Here is a 15226-nt window from a genome sequence, read left to right on the forward strand (position 1 = left end):
GCAGGGCCTGTGGCAGAGCCAGGAGTTGAGCAGTGACCACCCCCCAGCACATTGGAAAGTTGGTGCCTATACAAGGAGCCACATATTAACTTCTGAAGAGCCACAGGTTGGCCACCTCTACAGTAGAGGGCTTAAGCTCCAGAGGTCCCAGGTTCAATCCTGCTCTCCGACAACCAGGCTCTGTCAGCAACAAGTGAGGGCTTGTCTGGGATTTCAACTGGGAAGACTCTGAAGCTCGGGATGCACTTCCTCAGCTAGGGGAACTATGTAATCCACACACCTTCTGGGTGTGGTGTTCTGTCCTATCTAGTGGCACTGAGACTACTAAGAGAGAGAGTTAAATAAGTCTCCTTAACAGCCAGTTGGCTTTTGGCTCATGCACTAAGCTTCAGATGTCCCAGGTTCGATCCCATCTGTCAGCGTTACATTTTGATAACACAAATTCTCACCCCTTCCTGCACACAGGAACCAGGCATAATGTTAACACTAAAGCTCACCCATAATATTGTATATCTCAATCTTGCAAAAGGTCCACAAGTGCGGGCCTTGCTTCCATGTGAAGTCCCACTGGACCTGTCACAGAGTTCTCTACTCACCCCTGGGGTGCCTTCTTGTGGCTGCATCTAGGGAACAGCTCCATCGAGTCTGAAACCCCTGTCTGTCATTCACTCACTTTGCAGCCCCTCTCATGCTCCAGGAATTGCAGTGCTCCCTCTTTGGGGCTTGGGCCTCAGACCAAGTCACTATCGTTTTCCCCTCCTGGGGACTCAAAGTCACTGAACTGGTTGACCAGGTATCATTCCTGTCAGTCCCCCAGTTCGAAGTTATGTCCAGTGACTAGTAGGGGAACCGAGGCCCACCCTGTACACTGGGTTCCATCTCAGCAACCCTCAAATTAGTGTTCAAGGTCTGCACTGTTTGAAAACCTTACAGCTGTTTCCCTGATCCTTTTCCTACCACATCTCTATCAGGCTTTCACTCCACCACCCTTCTTCCTTTCTCCCTCTAAGCCCAGAGAAAGACTACAGGCTTGCACAATGCCACCTTTTTCTTCTTCAGTTCTGTGATGTAGCAGACTCACTTTCTGAGTCTATGACACCATGCATTGTACTTCATATCTTGTTCATGACTTACAGTCTCACACCTTTTCCAGTATTCTTAAAGAATTGCAAAAGAGTAGTTTTTTTTTTTTAGTTGGGCCTAGGGTTGCCAACACTCCAGCATTGTCCTGGAGTCTCCAGGAATTAAAGATTAATCTTTAATTAAAGATTGTTATGTGATGAGACCTCCAGGAATATTGCCAACCAAAACTGGCACCCCTAATTGGACCCCATTTTCCACCTCTTTCTGCTCTAAACTTATTGACTTTATACCAGCCCTGCTTATTCCTGTCCAGCTGGGCTCCATGTCAGTGCTTTCCTGTCAAAGATAAACTCTCCCTCAGGTGTGGCCAGGGCCGGCTCCAGGGTTTTTGCTGCCCCAAGCAGAAAAAAGAAAAAAAAAAAAAAAAAAAGCCGTGATCGTGATCTGCTCTACCGCCACGGCTTCAGTCTTTGGCTGCAATTCGGCGGCTGGTCCTTCGCTCCGAGAGGGAGTGAGGGACCTGCTGCTGATTTGCTGCCAAAGAGTCGGATGTGCCGCCCCTCTCCGTTGGCTGCCCCAAGCACCTGCTTGCTGGGCTGGTGCCTGGAGCCGACCCTGGGTGTGGCCTATCTGCTAATTTTGCCCCTCCTAAGCCACACTAACCCTTTCCAGGCTAGTGTGAGGTGAACACCCCATCACAGGGCCATACTTACACAGTCCCTTTTTAGGGCTGGAGCCTTAAATATACTGTTACCACAAGAGGAAATGAAAACTTCTGGATTTCAAGGGCCCTATCTTGCAGTTTCTTGTGATTTTGCTTTCAGCAAATAAGCTTCAGGATTGAAAACCCAGGGGCGTAACCCCTAACTTTGTTAATGGACAGCTGAATCAGCTCCAAAGTTCTCATTTCTAGACCAGAGATTTCCCAACATTTCATACTGTGGACCACATTTTTATAAAGAAATTGTCTCTGGCCTTCACCCCATCCATTCCCGATAGCATTATTCAGTTATGTGGACTACTTCCCACCCATTCTTGCTAACGTAGACACCTCTCAATCGCAAGCGTATGAACCACCTCCTCGCTGCTTCACAATCACATGCACTACCTTCCCCCACCTCCTTCATGGTGCACCATCTCCCCTCCCATTCACAAGGTATGCAGGCCACCTTCCTTCCCATTCACTCTCGCATGGACTACTTCCCAGCATTTTCACGATCCTATAACATTCTAGTGGCAACTACAGCAATTGTTTACAAAAATTAATATTAGGAAAGTATTTAATATGTTTTTAGTTTCAAATGTTTCAGCAGCAGGAAACAGGAAGGTAGAGCTAGCACTATGAGATTGGCCAGCTCTCAAAGGCCACACTGAGAACCTCTGCAACACCCAATTGTTTTCAAAGGGAGTCAGGGTTAGACTGACTCTTATAACAAAATGGTATTGTATTTACAGTAACTTCCCCCACGTGGCAGCATTGCTACTGGGTCACAAAGTGACTTGGGCCATTACCACAGAATATGCAATGCCAGCTGAAGTGGAGCAGGGCAATGGGGATGGTGCTATTGCCATGCAAGGCCGACCAGGGCAGTGCCATTTGTGTCAATGCTATGCAAGATGGAGCTGGGTAGTGCCACTTGGGCTGAGGCTGTGCATGTCAGAGCAGAGTGTCACCACATGAGGTGCCACTAGCGCCAACACCATAGAGGTGGAGCAGGGTGGTGCCATTGGCACCAACGCCACATGAGCTGGAACAGGGCGGTGCCACCGGTACCAATGCCACACGAAGCAGAGCAGGCTGGTGCCACTGGTGCGAATGCCACGTGAGGTGACGAGGGTGCTGCCACTAGCGCCAATGCCATAGAGGCAGAGCAGGGCAGTGCTGCCAATGCCATGGAGGTGGCGCAGGGCGGTGCTGTTGGTGCCAGTGCCACACGAGATGGAGCAAGGTGGTGTGAATGCCACATGAGGTGGCGCAGGGCGGTGCTGCTGGTGCACGCCAGGAGCCCGACACCTGGGCTGCGTGGCTGCTGGGCTGGGTGCGCCTGTGGCTGAGGGGCTGGGTTTGGTGGGTGAGCTCAGCAGCCCCAAGCCTGGACTGACACACGGGGAAGCTGATTGGTGCCACCCTCCCCCCAGGCTGCGCTCAGTCCCTGCGGAGGCCTCTCCCCCCATCCTCGCCAGGGCCAGGCCCCCTAGCAACAAGCAGCCGGCGCCGGCCGCCCAGCCCGGCATCAGGCCAGGGGGCGGGTTCTTCCGGTTCAAGTCGGAGCGGAGGAAGCCGGGCGGCCATCTTGGATCCTCCATCCCGGAGCGGGCGGCGCTGAGCGGCTGAGTGGGGGCGGGGGCTGCAGGCTGCCGGAGCCGGCCCGCGGGGCTCCTGACACCCGGCTCGGAAGGCGCAGGGGAGCCCGGGCCAGCCGGGTAGCAGCGGCGGGTGGGGGAGGCCCAGCATGCGAGCGGAGGCCCGGTGAAGCGGGGCTGGGGGGAGAGGCGAGGACAAGGGAGAGGGAAGCGCTTCGGAGCGGGCCTGCCTGGCTGCCAGTGCTCGGAGCTGGCTGCGGAGAGGCGGCTTGTTTTCCTGGCCGGGCTCTGCAGCGCCCCGCTGCCTTCTCCGACCCGCTTCCTCGCCCCCCTCAGCCCGCTGCGCTCAGCGAGGATCCCCCCACCATCCTCCTCACCCCTCTGCGCGCTGGGCTCCTAAGCTGGCTGTAGGATGAGCCCTGAGGACTCCCAGCGGGAGACGCTGCTCCATCGCCAGGCTGGAATATAGCTCAGAAGTGGGGTGGCGGCGGTGGAAATAAGGAGCCCCCCCACCCCCTCCCTTAATGGTGGCCCTTCGTAGCCACTGCCTCGCAGCAGAGTGACACGCATCCTTTGGGGGGGTGGTAGGTTTTTGTTGGGGAAGGGGTGTTTTGTTTTGCTGTCGCAAGCAGCCGGTGCTCCAGCACAAGCGAATTAAAATGTCCACTAGAACTCCATTGCCTACGGTGAATGAACGCGACACTGAGAATGTAAGTAACCTGGGAGCGCCGGCTGGGCTGTCTGGGGAGTGAGTGGGCGCTGGGGTGGCCGGATCTGCCTGTCACCTAAGGAACGTGTGTGCTGAAGTGCTTTGGGGGCTGTGTCGCTCGTGTGGCTGAATGTGACTGCTATACACAAAGGATGGCATGCGTAGAGAGGTGTGGGTGTATTGTGTCCAGACACAAAAATGTCTCAGAAGAAAAACTGCCAGAGAGAAATGTGCATTTGTTTTAGCCGATGTTGGCCCTCTCTATGCCAATATAAAACCCATAGGTGTAATTTGAATGCAAGACACTGTACAGAATCAAACTGTGTAATTTAAAATCCCCAAAGTGGAGCCTGCATCGTGGGTAAATATTATGTTCCTACTGTTGTGACACTGGTTCAAGGCACTGTCCTGGCAGCTGGATGCTGTTAAACAGATGTTTTACAGGTGTGTGAAGAGTCTTGTTATTGTGAGTGCTGTCATTGAGGTCTTATGCCTACTTATTTTATTACTTAAATTACGGTTTAACTAAGTGTTTCTCAAGAGCTTGGTTTGCTGATGATAGTGTTAAAAAAAATGACAAACCCTGTAATGTTTAATGATGTATCGTATACAGTGCAAATACAGTACTGTCTCATATATTAGTGATGCAGAATTTGGGAAAAATAATCCATCTGCCCTGATGTTTGTAAATTGAAGTGTAAAATAATCGTTAAAACAAGCCAATAAAGCACTAGTAAACAGGTTGCAGAGAACAATCCTGTTTTGGCAGGGGAGGACTGGGTGACCTAGATAAGTCTTTCCATCTCTAATTTGTGTGATTATTAATGACTAGAATAATAGCTTTATTGTCACCTGTTCAAATGATATTGAAAAGTCCCCTTTTCTGAAATTAGCAGCAAAGACAGAAAGTCCTCCCTCTGTTGAAGGGTAGCATTTGACAGTGAATGCTAAACGTTGTAAATAAAACTGCATGTTTTTATTAGGCAACAGTAATATTGTTAGCATTTTATCTGAAATATTTTTAATATGCAAATAAATTGTATGTAGAAACCTAATATCAAAAATCAAACTCAGTGAGACAAACCCTCTCTAAGTAGGAACCTTATTTGCTTAAAGTTGAGACAAAACTTATTTGACCTCAGAATAATCAATCTGAAAGGAAAAATTATTAGGAAAAAAAGGGCCGTTTTATGTGAGACGGTATGCAGATGAGTTGTAGTTTATATTGCTCTGAAGCACAAATAAGCAAAATCAGTGAGCATTATTTATATTTCTTTCATTATGAATATAACCCGGTGTCCTTTAGAAACCATATGCTGGGTCTGAGTGAAAGTGATTAGGGAGAGATGTACCTGATTTTGGACTGAAATAAGGAAAAGGAAGATTTAGGCTGAATATTAAGAAAAACTGCTAGATTTGTTAGAGAGCAAGTAGTCTTCTAAGGGAATTGGTAGAAGCCCTATTGCTTGAGACATTTTAAAACAAGACCAGACAAAGCATTAGAAAACATGCTGCATAAAACAGTCACTGCATTAGCAGGATTTGGATTTTATTGACATAAGTCATTTCTCACTTCTATGATCTTTTTTTTTTTCAGTTTAGCCCTTGGTACAGCCTGCAGGCTAAGGGCTGTATTGAGCAAAAAGTCAGCTAAGCATATTTTGTTGCAGAATCTCAATGGGCTTCAGCCTAAGGGCCAATGCTGCCCTGTGGAAGAAAAGCATAAAAAATTAAAATTATAGTGGCCTTTTGTATTCAGCTGAACTTCCAAATGGCCTAAAGATTCCCCTGTAATGTTTTGGCCAGTCGTTGTGCTCCTAGCTGTGTTGGATCAAGGTTTTTAAACTCCAGTTTGGCCTTATCCTGATCAACCAGTCAAACCACTTTAGAAATTGTTTAAAACTGGTTCTATAATTTGGTTTAAATCCTAGTTTAATACTTTGAAAACATGTTATTTGACATTTGGGGCTAGAGTTGAAGTTTCTTCCATGGAGAATATTTCATTCTGGTTTCAAAATATAGAACAAACTCCTTAGTAATTTTCTTAATTATTGTACAGTGCTTGTCTTCATTGCTTGCAGACATGTCACTTTATACTCTGATCAAGGCAAATTTGCAAGCTAAGCAAAACTGAGCTGGATGACCACTCAGGAATTCCTGTCGTTGGTAGTATTGTGATTCAGTAGGCTAATTCTTCCTTTTTAGTCACTCTGAACCAAAACCCACGTATATAGTACTGTACTGCTTGAGGTGCCGCCTTTCAGGTGTCGTGACCATCAGTGATAAAAACATTTGCTCTGGGATCTTTAATGTAAAGTGGTGTTCTGGCCAAATTTCAACTCTGGTATTTACATTCTTTCTGCCTAACTTACCTCTAAATTCAGTTGGATGCAAAATTAATTTTATTCCTATTTTAATTCTAAAATACCGTATCATTCACTCCTAGTCTAACTGTTCTTCCACCTCAAAGATGGTTGTATTTTATTGGAAGGTAAAATGAAGCCTTAACTACCTAGATGAGGCTTAATTAGTTAATATTCCTAAAGCACTTTGATCTTTAGATGAAAGGTGCTTAGAAATGCAAAGTATTCAGGGAGCCTTTGGGCCATGGTCATGGGACCCCTTAATGTCTTCTCTATACTAGGAAAATTACCTAGTGCTGATAAAGGATATAGTTTAACCAGTGTTAAGCCTGGTTTAACCGCTTGTGTAGGCAAGGACAAACCACACTCTGAAACCTGTCACATTAAGTGATGTTTCTGAAACTCTGGTTAGTTTCTGAAATGATAGTGAACAAAGTTTCTTTGTCTATGTTCGCAGTTAACCATGTTCAGCAATGGGTAATTTCTGAAGTGTAGACAAGGCCTCATCATCAGTGCTTAATTTTTTTCTGTTCTCTTTTTTTAATTAATAAAAGACAATGTATAGCTCTCTTTGTTACCGAAAAATGCTTCAAAACGTAAACCATTAGACTGGAAAGTTTGTCACAGTGCTTTTCCCTTAAAGCCGTTGGTTATTCATGTTTCCCAGCCAAAAAGGGCTGGCCATTGAGGCTCAAGTATCTGTGGCCAGGAGTCCCTTATTTTTGGTAGGAAAAGGATCAGGGGTGACTCATGTAGGGGAGCTATCTGACTTCCACTGATGGCACTAGGACTGCTGAAGGCTGGCTGGCTGCCTGAAAATCAGCTCTGAGCTACCATTGTAGCTTCTGGCCACAAGGGTGGAGCAGCTCATCTGAGGAACCTGCTAAGCTGAAGGCTGCTGGCCATACCTACTAAGTCTCCTGGTATGTCAGGGAGACTCCCGTTTACCACCAAAAATTACCAACTCCTAATTTAGTAATGTTGTCACCCGCATAAAAAAACTATGTCAAATTAAAAAATTCAGTTATATTACTCAGAATCTTATGCATCAGCTACATATGCGCATCAGCCTGCCCCCCCCCTTAGCCCCTTAAGTCAGTGAGAGACTGATGCACGTATATGGCTGACTCACAAGATTCTGGGTAATGTAGTTCAGGGTCGGTAAGTGGTATTTAAAGTAAGAGGGTGAAACTTCTTCTGCCCCTCCCCCTGCCTCTTCCCTCCCCCACCCCATGTCAGACCCCTGCCCAGGGATGGGTGCCAGTCTGTCATAGCTCTGATGCACCATCTCTTTCCTGGGTATAATGACAGCCTCTATATGGCCAGGGCGCTGTGGCCTGGGTATGTGTGTCCCCAGTCATTGGGAGAGCCCCAGGCCTGGATGGGGTTCATTGGTCAAGTGTCCAAGGGGCCGGGCTATGTCAGCATTCCCAGTGGTGGTAGATCTTTTGGCTCAAGATGGAAATCCTTAGAATGAATGAGATTTTAAAAAGCATGAAGAAATGGAAGGGGTGAGATAACTTTCAGGCTAATTAATTTTATTTAATTTATACTTCTGTTTTATTGTATTTCCATTATATAAACTGTATATCTATAAAGGGATGAGGTGACTATTTTGAGCAGTTATTAATTTTGCTAACTACTCTGAATTCTAAAGTTTAAATAATTGGGGAAAAATAACTACAATTTGCCCTTTAGTAATCTTCATGGCCATAGCTAATGTGGGGGACTACCCATTTAAAAAATGTTGAGATGTTGGTAACTATTACTCCTGAGGGCATTCTGTGCCAAAAAATTAAAAATTCTGTGCACAATATTTTAAAATTCTGCAAGTTTTATTTGTTAATAAATAAATGCAGAGGCTCCACATGGCAGTGCGGAGCATAGGCCACTGGCTGCACGAAAGTGGGAGATCACCTTGCAGTTCCCCCACTCCCACCCCATGGACACGGACTTAGCAATGAGGCTGTACCCGACTCTGATACAGCACAAGGCCTGGGTCTGCCCCAGAAATATCTTAGGGCCCTGCCCCTCTGCGCCAGGTACACTAAGTGTGGGGCAGGCAAGCTCAACCAGCAGGATGCAAGTGTGAAGGGCCTCAGTATGGCGGGATCCGGGTGTGGGGTTAGAGAGGTCTCTGTGGGACAATCTGGGTGCTGGCAGCTTAGTGGGGGGTCTAGGTGTGGGGGGATCTGGATGCACAGAGGCTCGTGGAGGGGGAGGGGGTTTCCAGGTGCAGGGGCAATGGGACTCTGCAGGGACTTCCAGGTGAAGGTGGTTGGGGCTCAGTGTAGGGGTCTTGGTGTGGGGGTCTCAGCAGGGGAGTCCGGGTGCTGGGGGAGTGGGGTTTGGTGGGGTGGGGGTCTGGATGCAGCTAGTTGGGGGTAAGTGATGTGGGGGCTCAGGGTGGTGGGGCTCATCAGAGTGGGGGGTTGAGTGCAGGGAGCTCAGTAGGGGGTGGTCTGGGGTTCAGGGGTGAGGGTCTGGAGGCAGGGGGGCTGGGTGAGGGGGGCTCCAGATGCAGGAGTTGAGGTTCGGTGGGGTGGGGTTTGGGTATAGAATGCTAGGGGGGTTCTGGGTGTATGGGGTGAGGCTTGGCAGGGGTGTCTGGGTATGGAAGGTCCGGATGCATGGAGGTTGGGAGGATGCTGGAGCAGCTCCCCATACAGTGACACCCCCCGCGCCCGCCGCAGCTGAGGAGTGATGGGGGCAGGAAGCAGGGGAGTATGCTGAGCTTCCTGCAGCTGGGGGAGGTTTCTTGGGGTTGGCCTGACACAGCCCCAGCCACTCCTTGAGACGGGTTCGGTTACAGAGACCCCCTTGGGACTGTCACCTGACGTGCTGAAATTACCTTTGAGCCCATTTTCCACTGCCAGCTTGGGACTTCAGAATCCTCCCTTGTTGAGCCAGACATGGTAGTCTGCTGCAACAGTCCACGCCCCCGAAGCTGCAGACTTTAACCAAAACTGCTCATCAAGTTACTTATTTCCAGCACCCAATTCCCAATGGGATTCAAACCCCAAATAAATTTGTTTTACTCTGTATAAAGCTTATTCAGGGTAAACTCATAAATTGTTCGCTCTCTATAACACTGATAGAGAGAGATGCACAGCTGTTTGCTCCCCCAGGTATTAATCAATTACTCTTACTAATTAATAAACAAAAGCGATTTTTTTAAGTATAAAAAGTAGGATTTAAATGGTTTCAAGTAATAAACAAAAGTAAGTTACTAAGCAAAGTAAAATAAAAGAAAACACGCAAGTCTAAGCCTAATACATTAAGAAACTGAATACAGGTAAATCTCACCTTCAGAGATGTTCCAATAAGCTTTTTTCACAGACTAGACTCCTTCCTAGTTTGTGCCCAATCCTTTCCCCGGTACAGTTCTTGTTGGTTCTAGCTAAGATAACTAGGGGTTTTCTCATGACTGCAGCCCCCTTTGTTCTGTTTCACCCCCTTTTATAGCTTTGGCACAAGGCAGGAATCTTTTGTCTCTGTGTTCCCACCCCTCCTTCTAAATGGAAAAGCACCAGGTTTAAGATGGATTCCAGTACTAGGTGACATATTCACATGTCCTGTGAGACCCCAAGCCTCCATTCTTCCCGGCCTGACTCACAGGAACACAGGAAGGCTTACAAGTAAACAGAGCCATTTACAACCAATTGTCCTGGTCAATGGGAGCCATCAAGATTCTAAACCACCATTAATGGCCAACACTTTGCATAATTACAATAGGACTTCAGAGTAATACTTCATATTTCTAGCTTCAGATACAAGAATGATACATTCATACAAATAGGATGAACACAGTAGATTATAAGCTTTGTAATGATACCTTACAAGAGACCTTTTGCATAAAGCATATTCCAGTTACATTATATTCACACTCATTAGCATATTCCCATAAAACATGTGGAGTGCAACCTCACACCTTCCTCTCCTGCCTCCAGCCCAGCCGGGACTAGCAGCTGATCCCGGCTCAGGGTAGGAGCCACTGGCTGGGGTGTTCCCATCCTGCAGTGATTTACCTCTCTGCCGGCTGCTCTGGATGCCTGAAACAATGTACCTGCACTGCTAGGGAGTGGTGTGTGACTGCTCTTGCAGCTTCCCTGTCAGAAAGTCATTTTTCTGCAGGGAAGCAAAGAAATCTGCGGAGGATATGAATTCTGCACACGCACAATGATACAGAATTTCCCCAGGAGTAAACTATGCTTGCACAAACCCAACCACAAGTAGGTGGGTTCCACTTTTGCAAAAGGAAGTTCCTGGTAGCTCTGAAGTCCCTCCCAAAATCCTAAGTCTGGCCCTGAAAATGTTATAATATTATTTAAAGTGCATTAATTTGTGCAAGTTAGGGTGTTTGCAGACAATCTGGAAGATTAGATTTGATTTATGCAATGCTTACCAGAAATGTCCTATTATAAATAGAAGTATGTAATCGGAAGGCTATCTCTGGCAACATGAAATTAGGGTCAGAAAAATCCCGTGTACCTATTACCAAAAGAGGTTTTTTTTAGGCTCCCCCCCCCCCTCCCCGAGGGATAGCTCTCCTTGAATGTTTTCATAAGATATTTTAAACATTGAGTTAACTGACAGAAGAAGGTTCAGGAGTGACTTGATTACTGTCTGTAAGTACCTATATATGGAACAAATATTTCATAATGGGTTCTTCAGTCTATCAGAGAAAGGTATAACACCATGTGATGGCTGGAAGTTGAAGCCAGACAAATTCTGATAGGAAATAAAGCATACATTTTTAACAGTGAGGGTGTTTAACCGTTGGAACTATTTATTGGGGATCATGGTAGCTACTCCATCACTGGCAATTTTTAAATGACGATTGGATGTTTTTCTAAAAGATATGCTCTAGGAACCATTTTGCGGAAGTTCTATGACCTATGTTGTATAGGAGGTCAGACTAAATGATCATAATGGTCTCTTTTGGTCTTGGAACCTGTGAATTACTATAAATTAAATTGCCACCTTCACTTAGAAGAAATTAAATGTACCCTAATAATATAGTTATGTGCTTATCACAAATTTAAATTAAGAGTGTGAAATATACTCCTTTGGATTTTTTTTAGTAATTGGGATACCTTTAAATACTGCATTGTACTTCTGGACTACATGTAATATATGACCATTCTTGCAAAAACAACAAGGAGTCTGGTGGCACCTTAAAGACTAACAGATTTATTTGGGCATAAGCTTTCGTGAGTAAAAACCTCACTTCTTCGGATGCATAGAGTCCCGAAGAAGTGAGGTTTTTACTCACGAAAGCTTATGCCCAAATAAATCTGTTAGTCTTTAAGGTGCCACCAGACTCCTTGTTGTTTTTGTAGATACAGACTAACACGGCTACCCCCTGATACTTGAGACCATTCTTGCAGTGTATTAAGAGTTAATAGTTTGACATGTTAAAGTTAGGCATGTCACATGCCAGTTTGAGCTACCCTGAATCATCTAATCCAATGGTTCTCAAACTTTTTTCCCCGCGGACCACTTGAAAATTGCTGAGGGTCTCGGTGGACCACTAAATGATCTTTCCAAATGTTGTTTGTACCGTTAGCTAATTATTGTAAAGCACTTTGGATAAAAGCACTATATAAAAATAACCCTTAATTAACGGTTTTTTGTTCTACAAATAAAAGCACACAACTCATATTTTAATATCAGTAGTCTTACCTTTCTAATGTGATGGGTGTGCCCTCTCTCCCGCACTGTGGCAGCCCCAGAGATGGGGCTGGGAAGGAGGGGGGTCTCTCCCTGGCAGCCGCAGCCCTGGAGCTGGGGAAAGTCGCCTCTTTCTCTGGACGCCGCAGCCCTGCACATCCCAAATTCCCCCCACCCCCTCTTCTCACCCCATTGCCCCCTCCCACCTACCCCCTATTCCCCCCAGGGCTACCACCTCACCTTACATGTGTGTCTTCTCCAGGGTCCAGGCACCTAATTAGTGGAGCCATGCCTGCGCGTCTCCACTAATTAGGTGGGTGGCCCTTCATTCTCTCAACTAGTTCCCTTCAACACACATCTTAGTGGGAACTATCCACAAACCACCTGAATAGAGCTCATGGGCCACAGTTTGAGAACCTCTGATGTAATCTGTATCTCCCAAATTAGATGTAATCTGTATCTCCAAAGTTAATTGGGTGTAGTGGCACAACCAAAATGCCTTTTTTGGCATGCGTTTCACAAAATACATTCTTGCATTTTGATGAAGCAGTTTTCATTCTTTCTGTGTTACACTACATGCATAAACAACTAAAAGAAAACTGTACCCCTCTAGCTTGACCCAGAAATCTTGCAAAGAAACCAAACAACTCCTCATTGACTAAAAGTCGAGAGTGGTGCAAGCATTGATAATTCTGGCTAAGATTGGAGGTAACTGTCCCTCTAGATCCCCTGTTTCTCACAATAGCATATGTTTTTGCTACTTCCTCCCACGCTTGGTCAAATGCCACCTCTTTCTGGGACTTTGCTGGCACAAAAATGGGAGAGACTAAGGGCTTGTCTACACTTAAAGCACTGCAGCAGCACAGCTGCATGAGTGTAGCTGCACTGCTGTAGCACTTAGGGCTTGGCTACCCTTGCGAGTTACAGCGCATTAAAGGAGCCCCAGGCGCACTAGCTCACTACCTGTCCACACTGGCAAGGCATGTAGAGTGCTCTGACTCCACGGCTAGAGCGCTCCTGGTACTCCACCTCGGCGAGTAGAATAACATTTGATGCGCCCCCGCTGGAGCGCCCCAGCGTCAGTGTGAACGAGGTGTTGTATTACTGCGCTCTGATCAGCCTCTGGAAATGTCCCATAATCCCCTTAAGTCAAGTGGCCACTCTTGTCATTGTTTTGGATATGCCCTTTGAAAGCTCCGTTTGACAGCCGGCATGCTTATCTGCTCCGAGACAAAGCAACCATTACTGTGGAATGCTGTGTGTGAGAGAGAGAGAGGCGGGGGTGGGAGGGCCTGCTGCTGTCTGAACTTACAAGACAGCATGCTGACATGCTCTCAGCCCCCCAAAAACCCACTCTCTCTCCCCCCACATACACACAACACACACACCCCCCATTTGAAAAGCATGTTGCAGCCACTTGCATGCTGGGATAGCTACCACAATGCACTGCTCTCTGTGGCCGTTGCAAGAGCTGCTAATGTGGCCACAACAATGTGCTGGCAGCTGGCAGTGTGGACAGACTACAGCACTTTCCCTACTGCGCTCTATGAAGGCTGGTTTAACTCAAAGCGCTCTACATCTGCAAGTGTAGCCATGCCCTTAGTGAAGACGCCACCTACGCTGATGGGAGGGTTTCTCCTGTCTGTATAGGTATTCCATTCCTGAGAGTTGGTTGCTATGTCGACAGGAGAAGCCCTCCCGTCAACATAGCACTGTCTACGCCAGGGGTTAGGTCAGTATAACTACATCGCTCAGGGGTGTGGATTTTCCCTATCCCTGAGCGGCGTACATATACCGACATAAGTTGCTGGTGTAGACCAAGTCTAATCAAGCTTCTTTTGAGGATGGGAGAATGCTACCTTGTTATGTTTAGAGTGGTGAATGTCCTCCCCTTAAATTTGTAGAAGTTGAACTGCAATGGAGATATGCCTAATAGACTATATATGCACTTAGGGGTTGATCTTGAGGGATGCTGAGCACCCATTGATTTAAATGAAACTTTCTCTTGGGGTCCAATTTAATAAGTATATTTATGGGTCAAAGCATGTGTCTTCTAAAATGGCATCTTTTTGAGCCATTGTGTATCTAAGCTTTTATATCAGATTTGTTCCTGCAAAAATCTAAACAAGGTTTTTCTAACAGCAAGCTTGACCTGGTGTCTGGGTCCTTTTTGATTGATTCATAATTACTAACGATGATTCTGGAACCAACTTAGTTGGCAATTTTATTGATGATGCAGAGTAGAATGTGGCTTGCTCCTCTTCAGCTACTACTCTCCAGTGCTTATGTCAGTAAATATTCATTTTGGTCAGTAAATAAAGCAAATATTACTTGGAAAATACAATAAATTTCAGATCCAGATATGTGAGTATCAAGTGCTTTTAAAAAAGTTTATTTTCTAAACACTGCCACACTTGGGTGTATTTTGTATTAAACAGGATTCCTACATTGGGTTTTGTAACCCATGATTAGCACTAGACAACAAAATACACTTCTGTTTTTATATATATGGAGTATGGCTCACCCTGATCATTTGCTGTGTCTGATGGAACTGAGAGAAATCAGGGATGTGACTACACCGGAAGGGGTCTCCTAGGCAGAGTAGCAGCCCTCTTAGTAGCCTATTGCCCTACAAAAGCAATTTGTCTTTTGTCTATGGTTACTGAGCCTTAACTAGTAAATTATTTCCAATTCTGGATCTTTGGTGATATGATAACCAGCTTTTTTCACTGAGCTTCTGTCCACAGAACTCGTTCTTTGTCCTACACAGTTATTAGTATTTCTCACGCAGAGCTAACACAAAACATTTGAGGGATGGAAATCTCTTTGCCACATATGGCAGGGCATCACACATCCTGTTGTTGGCCAGTCAATGTTATTAGCACTCACATGTCTACTGAATGCAGTGTTTTGGGGCTCTGTCACGTTTGCTGAGACTAAGTGATTTCAATTATTTACCCCCCCCTCCCCGGGGGTTGGGAGAATTAGGGGTATGTCATGATCTCTAGGCTACTTGTACTAAAGAGTAATTTCTCTCTTTTTCTTTTTTTTAAACTGATTGATGTTTGGCAAGTGTGACCTTGTTTAACTGGCC

General features: G+C 46.2%; 1 protein-coding gene across 5 annotated transcripts in view; it reads left to right on the plus strand.

Moving 5' to 3' along the window:
• The first annotated feature begins 3375 nt into the window (after positions 1–3375).
• Positions 3376–15226, plus strand: part of MARK3 (microtubule affinity regulating kinase 3) — a 105448-nt gene continuing 93597 nt past the window's right edge. For all 5 annotated transcript variants that reach the window (XM_026654262.1, XM_026654265.1, XM_026654263.1 and 2 more), the window contains exon 1: positions 3376–4097. In XM_026654262.1, the coding sequence (XP_026510047.1) occupies positions 4047–4097 (51 nt within the window). In that variant the 5' untranslated portion in view covers positions 3376–4046. The remainder of the gene's footprint in view (positions 4098–15226) is intronic.

The sequence above is a fragment of the Terrapene carolina genome, unplaced genomic scaffold (genome assembly GCF_002925995.2).
Source record: "Terrapene carolina triunguis isolate 2854851 unplaced genomic scaffold, T_m_triunguis-2.0 Scaffold189, whole genome shotgun sequence".
NCBI classification, from domain to species: Eukaryota; Metazoa; Chordata; order Testudines; family Emydidae; genus Terrapene; species Terrapene triunguis.